The sequence below is a fragment of the Brassica oleracea genome, chromosome C2 (assembly GCF_000695525.1).
Source record: "Brassica oleracea var. oleracea cultivar TO1000 chromosome C2, BOL, whole genome shotgun sequence".
Classification (NCBI taxonomy): Eukaryota; Viridiplantae; Streptophyta; class Magnoliopsida; order Brassicales; family Brassicaceae; genus Brassica; species Brassica oleracea.
This window is the reverse complement of record NC_027749.1, coordinates 51,180,593-51,195,115: the sequence shown is the minus strand read 5'-3', so window position 1 is coordinate 51,195,115 and position 14,523 is coordinate 51,180,593. Positions and strand designations below refer to the sequence as shown.

General features: G+C 37.9%; 3 protein-coding genes across 3 annotated transcripts in view; all 3 read left to right on the top strand.

The window, feature by feature from the left end:
- Positions 1 to 475: 475 nt before the first annotated feature.
- On the top strand, positions 476 to 2,220 carry LOC106324696. Its single transcript, XM_013762657.1, has 3 exons — positions 476 to 678; positions 759 to 869; positions 1,718 to 2,220. Exons 1-3 carry the CDS (start codon positions 553 to 555, stop codon positions 2,036 to 2,038), a joined length of 558 nt encoding a protein of 185 aa, XP_013618111.1. The 5' UTR covers positions 476 to 552; the 3' UTR covers positions 2,039 to 2,220.
- A 990-nt stretch (positions 2,221 to 3,210) lies between these two features.
- On the top strand, positions 3,211 to 7,100 carry LOC106327380 (DEAD-box ATP-dependent RNA helicase 7-like). The gene is made up of 10 exons (XM_013765521.1): positions 3,211 to 3,733; positions 4,418 to 4,552; positions 4,681 to 4,821; positions 4,905 to 5,087; positions 5,182 to 5,336; positions 5,411 to 5,522; positions 5,815 to 5,916; positions 5,987 to 6,313; positions 6,384 to 6,478; positions 6,595 to 7,100. Exons 1-10 carry the CDS (start codon positions 3,302 to 3,304, stop codon positions 6,893 to 6,895), a joined length of 1,983 nt encoding a protein of 660 aa, XP_013620975.1. The 5' UTR covers positions 3,211 to 3,301; the 3' UTR covers positions 6,896 to 7,100.
- Positions 7,101 to 8,763: 1,663 nt separating this feature from the next.
- LOC106327381 (probable carboxylesterase 120) overlaps positions 8,764 to 14,523 on the top strand; it is a 9,549-nt gene continuing 3,789 nt past the window's right edge. Inside the window, exons 1-2 of the mRNA XM_013765522.1 lie at positions 8,764 to 9,137; positions 13,848 to 14,012. Of these exons, the coding sequence (XP_013620976.1) occupies positions 8,771 to 9,137; positions 13,848 to 14,012 (532 nt within the window). The 5' untranslated portion in view covers positions 8,764 to 8,770. The remainder of the gene's footprint in view (positions 9,138 to 13,847; positions 14,013 to 14,523) is intronic.

Below are 14,523 nucleotides of genomic sequence, written 5' to 3'. Positions count from 1 at the left end.
AGTTTTTGGCGAGAAAACTCTACTTTAAGTTTTTTTTGATGAAAAACATTATTAAATATTGTATAATAGTTGTGTGAATCAAAATAAAAGGGTTAGAATTTAAACCCTGGTCCTATTAGGGCCAACCCTATTTAAACCCTGTTTAAAAAATGAGGGTTAGGGTTACAAATGGGTTTGCAGGGTTAGGGCTAACCCTGTCACGTTGAGCCCATATTAACATCCCTACAGAGACATAAATACACATAGATATTTATCTTAAAATATCCAATCAATTTCTTACAAGAAATAAATAATTATTTTACCACATTTTTCTCATCTACCTAACACACATCATTAACATGAGACGTGGCTCGTGATAATATGAGCCACTGAGCGCTACCAATTAAACCCGGTTCTTTATACTCGCGTTGGAGCGAAAAAATTTCAAACCGAAATTGAATTTCACCCGGTCTAATCCGGTTTTCTCCGATTACTGTTTCACTTTCCCTTACTTTCGTCTCTCTGTCTCTCTCTCGAGAAGAAGAAGAAGAAGAAGAAGAAGAAGTAAAGAAAATGGTGTCAGCACGTCTCTTCGTTCTCCTCTGCTTCTTCTTCGTCTTCTCAGTCATCTTCTCCGTTTCCGAATCCAAAGCCTTGCAGCCTCACGCCGCCGAGTCTTTCAACGTCAGCCTCATCCAGGTTCGCTCTCTCTCTCTCTCTCTCTCTCGTGTGTGCGATTTTCCCGAGAAATCTTATGCTCTTCTTTGTGTGGATTTCAGAAATTGAGGAGTAGTTGCGCCTACACAGTGATCATCTCGACGAGCTGTTCGTCGTCGAGGTACACGCGCGACCAAATCAGCGTGGCTTTCGGCGATGCGTACGGTAACCAGGTTTGGTTTTCCCGCTCAATTAGGTTTTGATTTTGAATTAGGGTAAAGACTTGGTTTAATCAATACAAAGTTTAAAGCTTGAAGCTTGCATCTGATTCCTTGTGATTGAGGTTTACAGTGCATGTTCATAGATTGTTCTGTTTTGTAGCAGCTCATCTTTGGTTCAAGTGAGTTCTTGGTGCTAGTTAGCTAATTGAATTCGCATAACATTGTCACTTGTGTGGTAGGAGTTTATCAGTTAACGTTGTTCTCATCAGTATCTATGGTTTAGCTTTGATGTGTAAAGTTATGTTCTTTAAACATTTGAGTTTGAGATGGTTATGAAAGCTTTGTGTGACAAAGTTAGTTCTTCTTGATGCTAGTTAGATATTGAGTACGCATAACATCGTCACTGGTATTGAAGGAGTCTATCAATTACAGTGTTCTCAGTACCTACGGTTTAGCTTTGGTGTCTAAAGTTATGTTTTTTAAACATTTGAGTTTGAGATGAAAAGAACACATCTTTGGCATATAGATGGAAGTGTCTCAATGGATTGGTTTTGGTTGAATACAATCCGTGGTTTCCGGTTTACTTAGGTTCTTGATGTTCTTACGGCTTTGCTCTTGTGTTTGAAAGCTTAGGACTTTAAATCGGTTTAGGTGCTGAACCGTGTCGTTTGTTTGATTGGTCTGGTCTCTCTGTGCTTCTTGTGGCTTTTTCTCTCTTCCTTCGGTTCGATTCTGACTCACTTTTGTATACGGCTTGATTTTTAATCAGACTGTGTGTAGTTTGGTATCTGTTACTAGTAGACTGTAAACAAATGTCCATTTGATTCTATGGAACCCACAGCTTTGGTTTCTTGAAATAGATATACGCACCAAGGCTTGACGACCCATCCACAAAGACTTTCGAGCAATGTTCATCCGACACGTTCGAGATAAACGGACCATGCACTTACCAAATCTGCTACGTCTATCTCTACAGGTCTGGTCCCGATGGCTGGATCCCCGAGAGTGTTAAGATAAACACACATGGCTCCAAAGCCGTCACCTTCCCTTACAACACTCTAGTCCCCGAGAGTATATGGTACGGTTTCAATTACTGCAACAGCGCCTCCGATTCTAGTGTCCTATCCATTGGTCTTGTCCTTCTTGGGTTTGTTGTCGCCGGTTCAACGTTGCTTTTGTAAAATGGATGGTTTGTGTGAACATATTAGGACTTAATGCTGAATAAATGTGTAAAAACTGTTGGGTTCTAGAGATGTCCCTATTATCTGTGTAATCTATGATGATGAAGTTACTACCTGCTAATTTACAAAGTGTGTAGATTTGTAAACATAATGTATTCATTTACTAAGTTTTATTTTGTTTTTGAGGTTTGGTTTCAAACCAGGTGGTAGATCTTGTTGTGTCATACAAAACCAAAATTAAAACCTGAGCATATTCCAAGATTTAAAATAAAAATATTTTAAATAATCATGTAATAACATCTAACTAGACCAGTTCTCTTATTATGAGATGCATGTTTTAATCTTTTAAGCTTTTGTTTTAAACATTTTAATCTCAAAACAGAGTTTTTTAAACACAGCAAAATAAAGTAAACACATATTTTTCTCTTCAGTTTAAAAATTATAAGCTTTTGATTGTTTTTATCTTTTAAGCTTTTGTTTTAAACATTATAATCTCAAAATTGAGTATTTTAAACACATCAAAAAATAGTGTAAACACAGATTTTTCTCTTCAATTTAAAATTCGAAGCTTTTGATTGTTTTATCTTCTAAGCTTTTGTTTTAAATATTATAACCTCAAAACTGAGTACTTTAAACACATCAGAAATAGAGTAAACACATCTCTAAGCTTTTGATTTCATTTAAACTAAAACGAAACACAAAGTTCTGACTAGTGACCATTCTGAAAACAAGAGTAACAAATATGAAAAAAAATATAGAAGAATAAAATTGCAGGAATGAAAAGAAATGGTTATTCTATCCCATATTTAACAAAGATTAACTTTGTTCTTTATTTCTCTACAAAAAAAAAAAATGGTAGAGAATGAGAAAGAAAAATTATTCTTTATGAATGGTGAATTTTTTTATGAATACTAGAGAATGCATTAATCCTCTTTGTTTCTTGGTCACCATTGATAACACTCCTTTGTCATGTAATTTTTTTATTTATTGATTTACCATTCTGTTGGAACAAATACGGAAAATTCCCATTTTAAAGTCAACATAAAACTACAAATAACTGAAACCGACACGCATTCTCCCTTCTAAGTACAAAAACGGCAGGCAAACCCAACACTTGAGTTTTTAGTTATACTAGGGTTTTGAACATAACTCCAAAACTATATAACAAGCAACCAAACCCTACGAAGTGTCTCCCTCTTCTCTCTGTCTCTCATCTTCCTCCGCCTCTTATCTCTCAAAGCCACACGAGAGATATTTTCCACCATGCCTTCACTAGCTTTATCCGAGGAGAAGAAGATGAAGAAGAGCACAGCCTCAGAGACAACCACCGCCGCCACCACACCAGACTCCAAGAAGAAGAAAGAGAAGAAGCCGAAACTCTCAGACTCCGACGGAGGAGAAGACTCCGAGAAGAAGAAGAGCAAGAAGAAGCGCAAGGCCGCTGCTGCTGCGGAGAGCAGCGATTCAGGGTCCGAGCTGGTGGAGCCGGAGAGCTCGAAGAAGAAGAGCAGCAAGAAGGTGAAGCTTAGCGTTGTGGAAGACGTCCCTAACGCCGTCTCCAAGTTTAGAATCTCGGATCCGTTGAGGGAGAAGCTGAAGGAGAAGGGCATCGAGGCTCTTTTCCCGATTCAGGCGACCACCTTTGATATGGTTCTTGATGGTGCTGATCTTGTCGGAAGGGCTCGTACTGGTCAGGTATTTATCGAGTTGATGTTTTGTTAATGTAGTGTATGATGTTTTGATACTTTATATCATTATTAGTGTTGGGTTGGTGTGAAAGTTTGAGGCTTTTTGAAGGACCAAGTTAAACCAATTGTTACCTTTGAGATGAAAGTTTGATACTTTAATATCATTTTTAGTGCAGTCTTTTGTTTGTTTGGTGTGAAATTTTCAAAGTTTGAGGCTTTTGAGTTCCCAAGTTAATCAGTTGTTACTTATGAGATGAAAGTTTGTTACTTTATATCAGTATTAGTGTAATCTAATGTTTGTTTGGTTTGAAATCTTCAAAGTTTGAGGCTTTTGAGGGACTAAGTTAACCAGTTGTCGTTTTTGAGATGAAAGTTTGATACTTTATATCATTTATTATTGATGTTTGTTAAGTGTGAAATCTTCAAAGTTGAGGCTTTAGAGTGCATAAGTTAGTCAGATGTTATTTTGGAGCTGAAAGTTTGATACTTTTTATTATAATTAGTGTAGTCTTATGTTTGTTTGGTGTTAATTTTTCAAATTCTGAGGCTTTTAGAGGGCTTATTAATCAGTGATTGCTTTTGAGATGAAAGTTTGATACTTTAAATCACTATTAGTGTAATCTTTTGTTTGTTTTGGAGTGAAGTTTTTCAAAGTTTGAGACCTTTACTGATCGTGTGTGGTGTGGTGCAGGGTAAAACATTGGCTTTTGTGTTACCTATATTGGAGTCTTTGATCAATGGACCTGCCAAGAACAAAAGGAAGAATGGATACGGCAGGCCTCCTAGTGTTTTGGTACTTCTACCAACCAGAGAATTGGCCAAGCAAGTAAGGATCCTTTAACCGCTGATGGAAGTAACAACATTATTGCTTAATTTAAACAGATTTTTTTACCTTCTAAATTGGATTTTTAGAACATTGTGTGTTTATTGATGGTATGTTGTTACTTTTTGTAGGTGTTTGCTGATTTTGATGCGTACGGAGGATCCGTTGGTTTAACTTCTTGCTGTGTCTATGGAGGTGATCCTTACCCTCCTCAGCAGCAAAAACTAAAGAAAGGTGTTGACATTGTAGTTGGTACCCCTGGTCGTATCAAGGCATGTCTCTTTGCTCTTTTCTTTAAATCAGATAACCGTTTTTTGTTTGTGCGCTCTCTTGACCTTGTATTGAATAATTGCAGGATCATATCGAAAGGCAAAACCTTGACCTGACCTATCTCCAGTTCCGTGTTCTTGATGAAGCTGATGAAATGCTGAGAATGGGATTCGTCGACGACGTTGAACTCATCCTAGGCAAGGTGGAGGATCCTAAAAAAGTCCAGACGCTTCTCTTCAGTGCTACATTGCCGTCATGGGTTCAAAACGTGCGTCCCCTTTTCAAATCTATTCTTTTTTTTTTTCATGAGTTAAAAGCTTTTTTGTGTTAATATATATATTTCTTGCTACTACTACTACCAGATTGCGTCTAGGTTTCTTAAACAAGACAAGAAGACTATTGATCTCGTTGGTAATGATAAAATGAAGGCCAGTAACAGTGTTAGACACATTGCTCTTCCCTGCAGTAAGCAAGCTATGTCTCGCTTGATTCCTGACATCATCAGCTTATACAGCAGGTAAACCATTTACTACATTAATAATCATTTAATATTTAGTTTAAAGTCTCTTATACAAATTATTTATTATTCAGTGGAGGTAGTACCATCATTTTCACTGAGACTAAAGACCAAGCTTCTGAGCTTTCTGGTTTGTTGCCTGGTGCTAGAGCTTTGCATGGTGACATTCAACAATCTCAACGTGAGGTATGTTATTCTACTTTCTTATTGAGCCCAGTGGGCTAAAACATTTGAATGGGCCCTCAATATTATATATTACAATTTACAAAATTGATGTTTTTAACATGATATATACAAAAAGTTATAAAATTTTGAAAAAATATATATACACTAATTAAAGGTTAATTTTTTTTTGTCTCTTTATTTTGTTTGTGTTATTCATTTTGTTTTCTATAGTTTTATAGATGTGATTTTTTAATAATAAAAAAAAATTGAAAATGGAATGAGCCCCCACTAATGATGAATCCTGTGATTGTAGATTACTCTTGCTGGATTTAGAAAGGGAAAGTTCTCGACATTGGTTGCTACAAACGTTGCTGCTCGTGGTCTAGATATCAATGACGTGCAGCTAATCATCCAGGTTAGTGTCTTAATCATTTCTTTTTAATGTCTCGTTGGTGTTCTAACGTTCTGTTTTGTTTCTGTTGCAGTGTGAGCCTCCACGTGATGTTGAAGACTACATCCATCGTTCAGGCCGAACAGGAAGAGCCGGCAACACTGGAGTTGCGGTCACGTTATACGATTCTAGAAAGTCTGGCGTGTCCAGGATTGAGAAACAAGCCGGGATCAAGTTTGAGCACGTGTCTGCGCCGCAGCCTAATGATATCGCCAAGGCTGTTGGTATGGAAGCTGCTGAGAAGATCACACAAGTCTGTGACACTGTGGTTCCTGCGTTTCTGGCGGCGGCCAAGGAGCTGTTGGAGAGCTCCGGTGTGTCAGCAGAAGTACTCCTTGCTAAAGCTCTTGCAAAAACCGCGGTTAGTTTTCTTTTGAACCACTTTTGTTGTCGGAAAGGAGAGAGTTACTAAAGATTTATTTATTTTGCAGGGCTTTACTGAGATTAAGAAAAGGTCACTTCTAACATCAATGGAGAACCATGTCACGTTACATCTTGAAGCAGGGAGACCTATATACTCGGCAACGTAAGCTCCTCTCTCTCTCTCTCTGCTTGTTTTTTTTTTTTTTTTTTTTTTTTTTTTTTTTGCTTAACATTTGAAAATAAAATAAATACTAAGATGATTTTGTGGTTTCTTTGCAGTAATGCATTTGGTGTGCTGAGGAGAGTTTTACCGGATGACAAGGTTAATTTGATAGAAGGGATGACTCTAACAGTAGACGGAGGTGCGGTTTTCGATGTTGTGCAATCAGATGTAGACCAGTTTATTGCGGCTGGACAAAAGAATGCTGGGAGTATGAGCTTGGAGGTTGTTAAGGAGATGCCTAAACTTCAAGAGCGTGAACCAGTGCAGAGAAGATATGGTGGTGGTGGAGGTAGGTTTGGTCGTGGAGGTGGTGGGGGTAGATTTGGTCGTGGTGGTGGCAGAGGCCAGAGATGGTGAAAACTCTAAAACAATGATCAAAACTCCTATAATTTCACTACTAGTATTTCTTTCCATGGCAAAATCTATTATTATGTTATTCCTCTCTTTTTATTATTTGAACAACTTAAAAGGGGAAGTTCTTTGGTTGTCCCCTTATCAATTTTGTGCTATTTGAATGATAACGATGATAAAGTTGTTAATTCATCATTTTTTCATAGTTTAATGATTTTTCCTATTCTATAATTATAATTAAACTACTATCCGATACAACTAGCATGAACATGATTTATCTAAGCTAGTTTGTACTAGTTTCTTACTATGACAAAATCTATTGTTTTTTATCTTCCTGAGATTCTTCTCTATGAACAACCCTTAAGGTAAGATTTGTCCGTCTACCAATTTTGTGTTATTTGAATGATAACAACAATGATAAAATTATTAGTTCATTATATATAGTTTCTTCATAGTTGAATTATCTTTTCTAAGCTATAAATTATAATTAAATATTTAAACTATCCATTTTTTTCTTTCTAAAAGATATTATAATTTATCCATTTAAACTGTGGTAAAACAGTAAATTGATCAGAGAAATTGATGCGATTTGGAGGATGTGAAAATAATTTATCTTACACGTTTAATTTAGTCATAGAAAGACAAAAATGACACGTTTATGTATTTTTTGCAACTTCTATGTTCTTTTTAGTATATAGCTGGTAATTCATCAGTGTGCATGAATTTAAATCAAAATTCTATACCTTAGCACTTTATTATCTTTATGCTTTCCTGATATATAATTACCAAACTTTAAATTAGTTTCAACCAATGAAAGAGACGTGACAGCGATTTGTGAACCCATAAAAGGTCTCTTGTGTTTTTTTTTTGGATCAAAAAGGTCTCTTGTTTTAATGCACAAAAAGAGAAAGCACAAGAAGTATCCCCTTGCTATGTCCATGTCGCTGGTTCTGTAGTTAGTCTCATTCTTTCTCCAATTCAGTTACACTACAATATTTCATCAAGTAAATTGTGTTAAATCATTCACATTAGTCTCATTATTTCTCCAATTCAGTTAGATTACAATATTTCATCAAGTAAATTGTGTTAAATCATTCACATTAGTTTGCAACTTTTCAACTTTTCAACCAATGAAAAAGACGTGACAACGACTTGTGTACCAAGAAAGGTTTCTTGTTTTAGTGCACAAAAAGAGAAAGCACAGAGGACCAAGTAATTGTGTTAATATCATTTAGTCTTATTCTTTATGCACTTGAGTTGCATTGCAATATTTCATCAAGTAATTGTGTTAATATCATTTACATCAGAGAAATTATTCCATTGCTAACTTAACTATATGACCCGATGTTATTTTGCATTTAATTACAAAACAACATTTTACTGACTGTAATTAACTTTCAAAAGAGCTTCTTTTTTTTTCTCAACCCAAATCCAGTTTTTAATAGTAATTACGAAAAAATAATGAATTCAATTAAGTAACTTCTCGACCCACTAAATAAATATTCTAATAACAGCTAATGTAATAATTTGTTTCTATGGTTTTGTTGACAATTTTTGTTATCTTGATTTGAATAAATGAAAATTTAGTTGGAACCAAAAAACAAACAAATATCAGAGTGTATTATTCAAGCTTTTCAAGCAAACATGTCAATTCTACACGGTGGTAATTCGTAATTAAATAGTAGTATTAGATATGTACTTATAGTTGTCAGAAGAAAATTGTACTAGATATATTTTAGCTTTTTAAGATAATATAATTAGTGGTGTAAAAAAAGATAATAATTAGTGTAATATTGCAATTATTAGCACTATAAATTTGGACAAGACTGAAGTATCAGTTTCATACACAACAGAAGACTTATAATCCAAAAGACAACAGATATGTCCGAATCATCTCAAGACAACATAAACAATCCAGACGGCTCCATCACTAGCGTCCCCACCAGATTCCCCTACGTCCCAGCCACACCTGAACCTTCCCCACAAAACCCCGTCGTATCCAAAGACATTACCGTGAACCGCTCAAAGTCAACATGGATGCGTCTCTACGTTCCCACCGCCGCCCTAAACGGCGGTTCGTCTGAAAAACTCCCTCTCGTTGTCTATTACCACGGCGGAGGATTCGCCACCGGCAGCGTCGACTTCTATCCCCACCACGACTTCTGCAACCTTATGGCGCGCGAGCTCAACGCAGTCTTCGCTTCTCCTTCGTACCGGCTAGCTCCCGTGAATAGACTCCCGGCGGCGTACAACTGTTGAGATAAGCTTGAAATCTAAAGAAATTTGAAGAGCAAGTTAAAAGGCCTAATCCTATTATGTTTGAGAGTTATAATATATTTAGTACTTATCTAAATATGTTTATCTAATAGGATTAGGAAGTTATAATCTGTGTGACATAACTTGTGAGTTTTAGAGATTGAGAATTGTGTGAACTTAAGTTTTTGAGTGAGTTTTCTTAAGCATTAATAAAGAAGAGCGAGTTCTTTATATTGAGTTATCTTTCGATCTCTGAAACTATATTTTGTATCAGAGCCTAGGAAGAGATGAGTACCGAAATCATACCTTCGACCGTGAAACCTAAAGAAGGAGGATCTTCTTCGATCAAGTGTCCAATGCTTAATACGACTAATTACACAAAAAAATTGCTCTAAAAGTGCATAAGGTATGGGACGCCATTGAAGAGGAGATCAACGAAGGAGATAAGAACGACATGGCCATAGCTCTCTTGTTTCAATCCATACCGGAACTGCTGATCTTACAGGTCAGCAAACTCAATACTGCCAAGAAGATATGGGATGCGATAAAAGCTAGGCATGTTGAAGCTGAAAGAGTAAAGGAGGCACGGCTGCAAACTCTAATGAGTGAATTCGAGAGGTTAAAGATGAAAGATACAGAGAAGATTGATGATTTTGGAGGAAAGATATCTGAGATAGCATCTAAATCTGCAGCCCTAGGTGTCAGCATAGAAGAACCGAAGTTGGTTAAGAAATTCTTGACAAGCCTACCATGGAAGAAATATATTCACATTGTCGCCTCCCTTGAACAAGTGCTAGATCTAAATAATACCAGCTTTGAAGACATAATTGGTTGTATGAAAGCGTATGAAGAACACATACAAGATGAGGAAGAAGAAGAACCACAAGAGGATCAAACCAAACTAATGTACTCCAATGCTGAGAATTAAGTAACACAACCAAATCCTTATTACAACCGAGATTACAACAGGGATTGGCGAGGACGAGGTCGTGGAGGCAGAGGCTACTACAGAGGACGAGGCAGAGGAAGGTATAATGGTGTAAGATATGCATCAAAAGTCACATGCTACCGCTGTGACAAAGTAGAACATTATGTCACAGATTGCCCCGACCGGTTGTTGAAGCTTCAAGAAACTCAAGAGAATGAAGCTAGTGACACACATGATGCAGATGAACTCATGATACACGAGGTTGTGTACCTAAACGAGAAGAATTGTAACCCTGAGAAGTATGAGAGCAACACGGACGCAGATGACATATGGTACTTGGACAACGGCGCAAGCAACCACATGACTGGTGATGAAAGGTACTTCTCGTCTATGGATAACACAATCACGGGAAAGATGAGATTTGGAGATGACTCAAGAGTTGATATCATGGGAAAAGGAACTATATCTTTCATCGATATGAACGGTGAGGCGATGAAGATGACTGATGTGTATTTTATCCCGGACCTAAGAAGTAACGTCATCAGCCTTGGACAAGCTACTGAATCAGGCTGCGACATAAGATTGAGAGGGGATCATCTCACTATGCACGATCAAAAGGGAAAACTCCTTGTGCGAGCTAATAGATCGAAAAACAGACTTTACAAAGTCCGTATGGGAATAAGAGAAGCTGCGCAACTATACCTAAGAGAGATAAGTGAGTCTAACATATGGCATGCAAGATTGGGACACATCAACGCGGCTACAATGAAGACTATGATACAGAAAGAGCTCGTCAATGGAGTTCCCAATGTGAATATCACAAAAGAAATATGTTCATCATGCTTACTTGGGAAGCAAGCAAGATTGGTATTCCCGCAGGCCACTTCGTACCGAGCCACTAGAGTACTAGAACTCTTGCACGGTGACCTCTGTGGTCCCATAACTTCGAGTACTCTTGCTGGAAACAGGTATATCTTTGTTATCATAGACGACCATTCGCGATATATGTGGACAACACTATTAAAACAGAAAAGTGAAGCTTTTTCGAGAAATTCAAGAAATTGAGACTCGTGGTAGAACAAGAAACAAGAGAGAAGATAAAAACTTTCAGAACAGACAGAGGAGGTGAGTTTGTGTCTAAGGAGTTCAACCTATTCTGCGAAGAAGCAGGAATAAAACGGCATCTAATGGCTCCGTACACTCCACAACAGAATGGGGTTGTGGAGAGACGCAACAGAACATTGATGGAGATGGCAAGAAGTATCTTGAAGCATATGCATATGCCAAATCACTTGTGGGTAGAAGCAACCAGACACGCAACATATCTTCTTAACAGAATAGCCACACGTGCGCTCAAGGATCAAACTCCATATAAGGTCTTCCGTGGACGTAAACCTAACATCAACCACCTGCGGATATTCAGATGCATTGCTTACGCAAAAAATGATCAAAAACATCTGAGAAAACTTGATGATAGATCTCGCATGCTTGTTCATCTTGGAACAGAACCGGGGTCAAAAGCATATAGACTCCTCGAACCTGAGACACGGAAGATAGTGGTGAGCCGTGATGTCATATTTGATGAGACAAAAGGTTGGAACTGGAAGAAACAGAGTACCAACGACAACTATGGAGGGTTTGTTGTCACACTTGGAGAGTGGTAACCACGGAATCTCTAATACAGAGGATGCTCCATAGCTCGAGGGCAATAGTGAAGCTGCAGACGTTAAGACTAATGAGATAACCAGCCACGTATCCAATGATGTTGAGGACGAGAGTGGTAGCGATACGGAAGTCGAGATAGCACCACTAAGAAGAAGTGAAAGACAAACAACGAAACCAAAGTATTTAGAAGATTATGTTCTGTTTGCAGAAGAAGAAGGATAGATGATGTTGCTATGTCTGAATAATGAGCCGAGGAACTTCTTGGAGGCAAGTGAATTGAATGAATGGATAGAAGCATGCAAAGACGAGATAGGATCAATCGAAAAAAATGAAGTTTGGAGCTTAGTTGATCTTCCTGTTGGAGCTAAACCTATTGGAGTGAGATGGATATTTAAGATTAAGCGTAATGCGGATGGGACCATCAACAAGTACAAAGCCCGACTGGTCGCTAAAGGCTACGTACAGCAGTATGGAGTCGATTTCGACGAGGTCTTCGCTCCTGTTGCACGCCTTGAGACAATCAGACTTCTCATAAGTGTTGCTGCAACCAATGGATGGACTGTATATCATCTTGACGTTAAGACAGCTTTCTTGCATGGTGAATTAAAAGAAACTGTCTACGTGTCTCAGCCAGAAGGATTCGAAGTGAAAGGAAGTGAAAGAAAGGTCTATCTACTTCACAAAGCATTGTATGGGCTAAGGCAAGCGCCAAGGGCATGGAATCATAAACTGAATCGGATACTACTTGAGATACGGTTCAACAAATGCAGCAAGGAACCGTCTGTGTATACGAAAGCAGTCAACAACAATATATTGGTGGTGGCAGTGTATGTGGATAATCTGTTCATCACAGGAGCTAATGAAAAGATCGTTGAAGAATTCAAGAAGGAGATGGCAACTAAGTTCGATATGAGTGACCTTGGCAGGTTACGTTCCTATCTCGGAATAGAAGTTCAACAGGAGGAAGATCGCATAACATTGAATCAACAAAGGTATGCACAAAAGATATTGGAAGAAAGTGGGATGAATAATTGCAATATGACACAAACGCCAATGGAAGCCGGTTTAAAGTTATCAAAGTCAATCAAAGAAGAAGACATTGGCGCTACACAGTATAGGAGGAATGTCGGGTGCTTGAGATACCTTCTCCACACCAGCCTGATCTCTCGTACACTGTGGGAGTATTGAGCAGATATATGCATAGTCCAAAGGCGTCACATGAAGCGGCAATGAAGCATTGTCTCAGATATCTACAAGGATCAACGTCACTAGGCTTGGTGTTTTCACGATCAAGACCTGAGATTCCGAGGCTCATTGGCTATAGTGATTCAAGTCATAATGTTGACATTGATGATGGAAGATGTACTGCAGGTCATATATTTTATCTAGGAGACAGCTTGATCACGTGGAACTCACACAAACAAGATACAGTTGCCTTATCTTCCTGTGAAGCGGAATTTATGGCAGGAACTGAAGCTGCAAAGCAAGCCATATGGCTACAAGACCTACTGAGCGAGGTGACAAAGAAACCGGTTGAGAAAGTTGCTATCAGGTTTGATAATCAGTCTGCAATTGCGCTCACAAGAAACCCAGTATTTCATGGCAGAAGTAAGCATATACATTCAAGATATCACTTTATAAGGGAGAGTGTTGAGAAGGGATTAGTAGAGGTTGAACATGTATCAAGCGACAAGCAAAATGCTGATATATTAACTAAGTCTTTGGGAAGAATCAAATTCAAGGAAATGAAGGAGCTTATAGGAATGCAAGATTTGGAGAAGAAAGATTTCAAACTTAAGGAGGTGAATGTTGAGATAAGCTTGAAATCTAAAGAAACTTGATGAGCAAGTTAAAAGGCCTAATCCTATTATGTTTGGGAGTTATAATATATTTAGTAGTTATCTAGATATGTTTATCTAATAGGATTAGGAAGTTATAATCACTATATAAGGAGATGTCAAAGTGTGACATAACTTGTGAGTTTTAGAGATTGAGAATTGTGTGAGCTTAAGTTTTTGAGTGAGTTTTCTTAAGCATTAATAAGGAAGAGCGAGTTATTTATATTGAGTTATCTTTATATTGAGTTATCTTTCGATCTCTGAAACTATAACAACGACGGAGTGGATGATCTGGAGTGGATTAAGGACTCCGACGACGACGAGTGGATCAAATCTTACGCCGATCTCTCTAATGTGTTCCTCATGGGGACAGGCTCCGGTGGTAACTTGGCTTACAACGTCGGTCTTAGAGCCGCCAATCTAGTAGCTCCATTACATATCCTGTTGGAGTTCCCTCCTTAAGCCCAAAACAAATCAAGCCTTAGTCCAAGAAGAAGAAATATCTAGAAGGAGAAGAAGAGTGTAGATTGAGAAGTGTGTAGAAGTGTGTTGAAGTGTTTAAGAAAAGAAGATGGAGAAGTCTCTAGAATTAGCTTGTAGTTACCCTCCACTAGTATAAATAAGAGTGTAGAGTCTCTTTGTAACATCATCCAAGAATCAAGAAAACAAAGAGAGAAAATATTTGTAAGAGAGAGTTCTCAAAACAAAATCTTTGTAAACCCTTTCCAAAATTATAAAGAGTCTTCTTCTTAAATCTTTTAGTTGTCTAATCCCATCTTCATCTCATCGATATTGGGTAATATTCCCAACAAGTGGTATCAGAGCTAGGCTCAAACATAACATCAAGACCCGTGAGATTCAAGATGGAGGCCACCGTTACCTTTGAAGGTGACATGTTCAAGCTCACGACGGACAACTTCTCTTATTGGAAACCGATGATGGAAGAT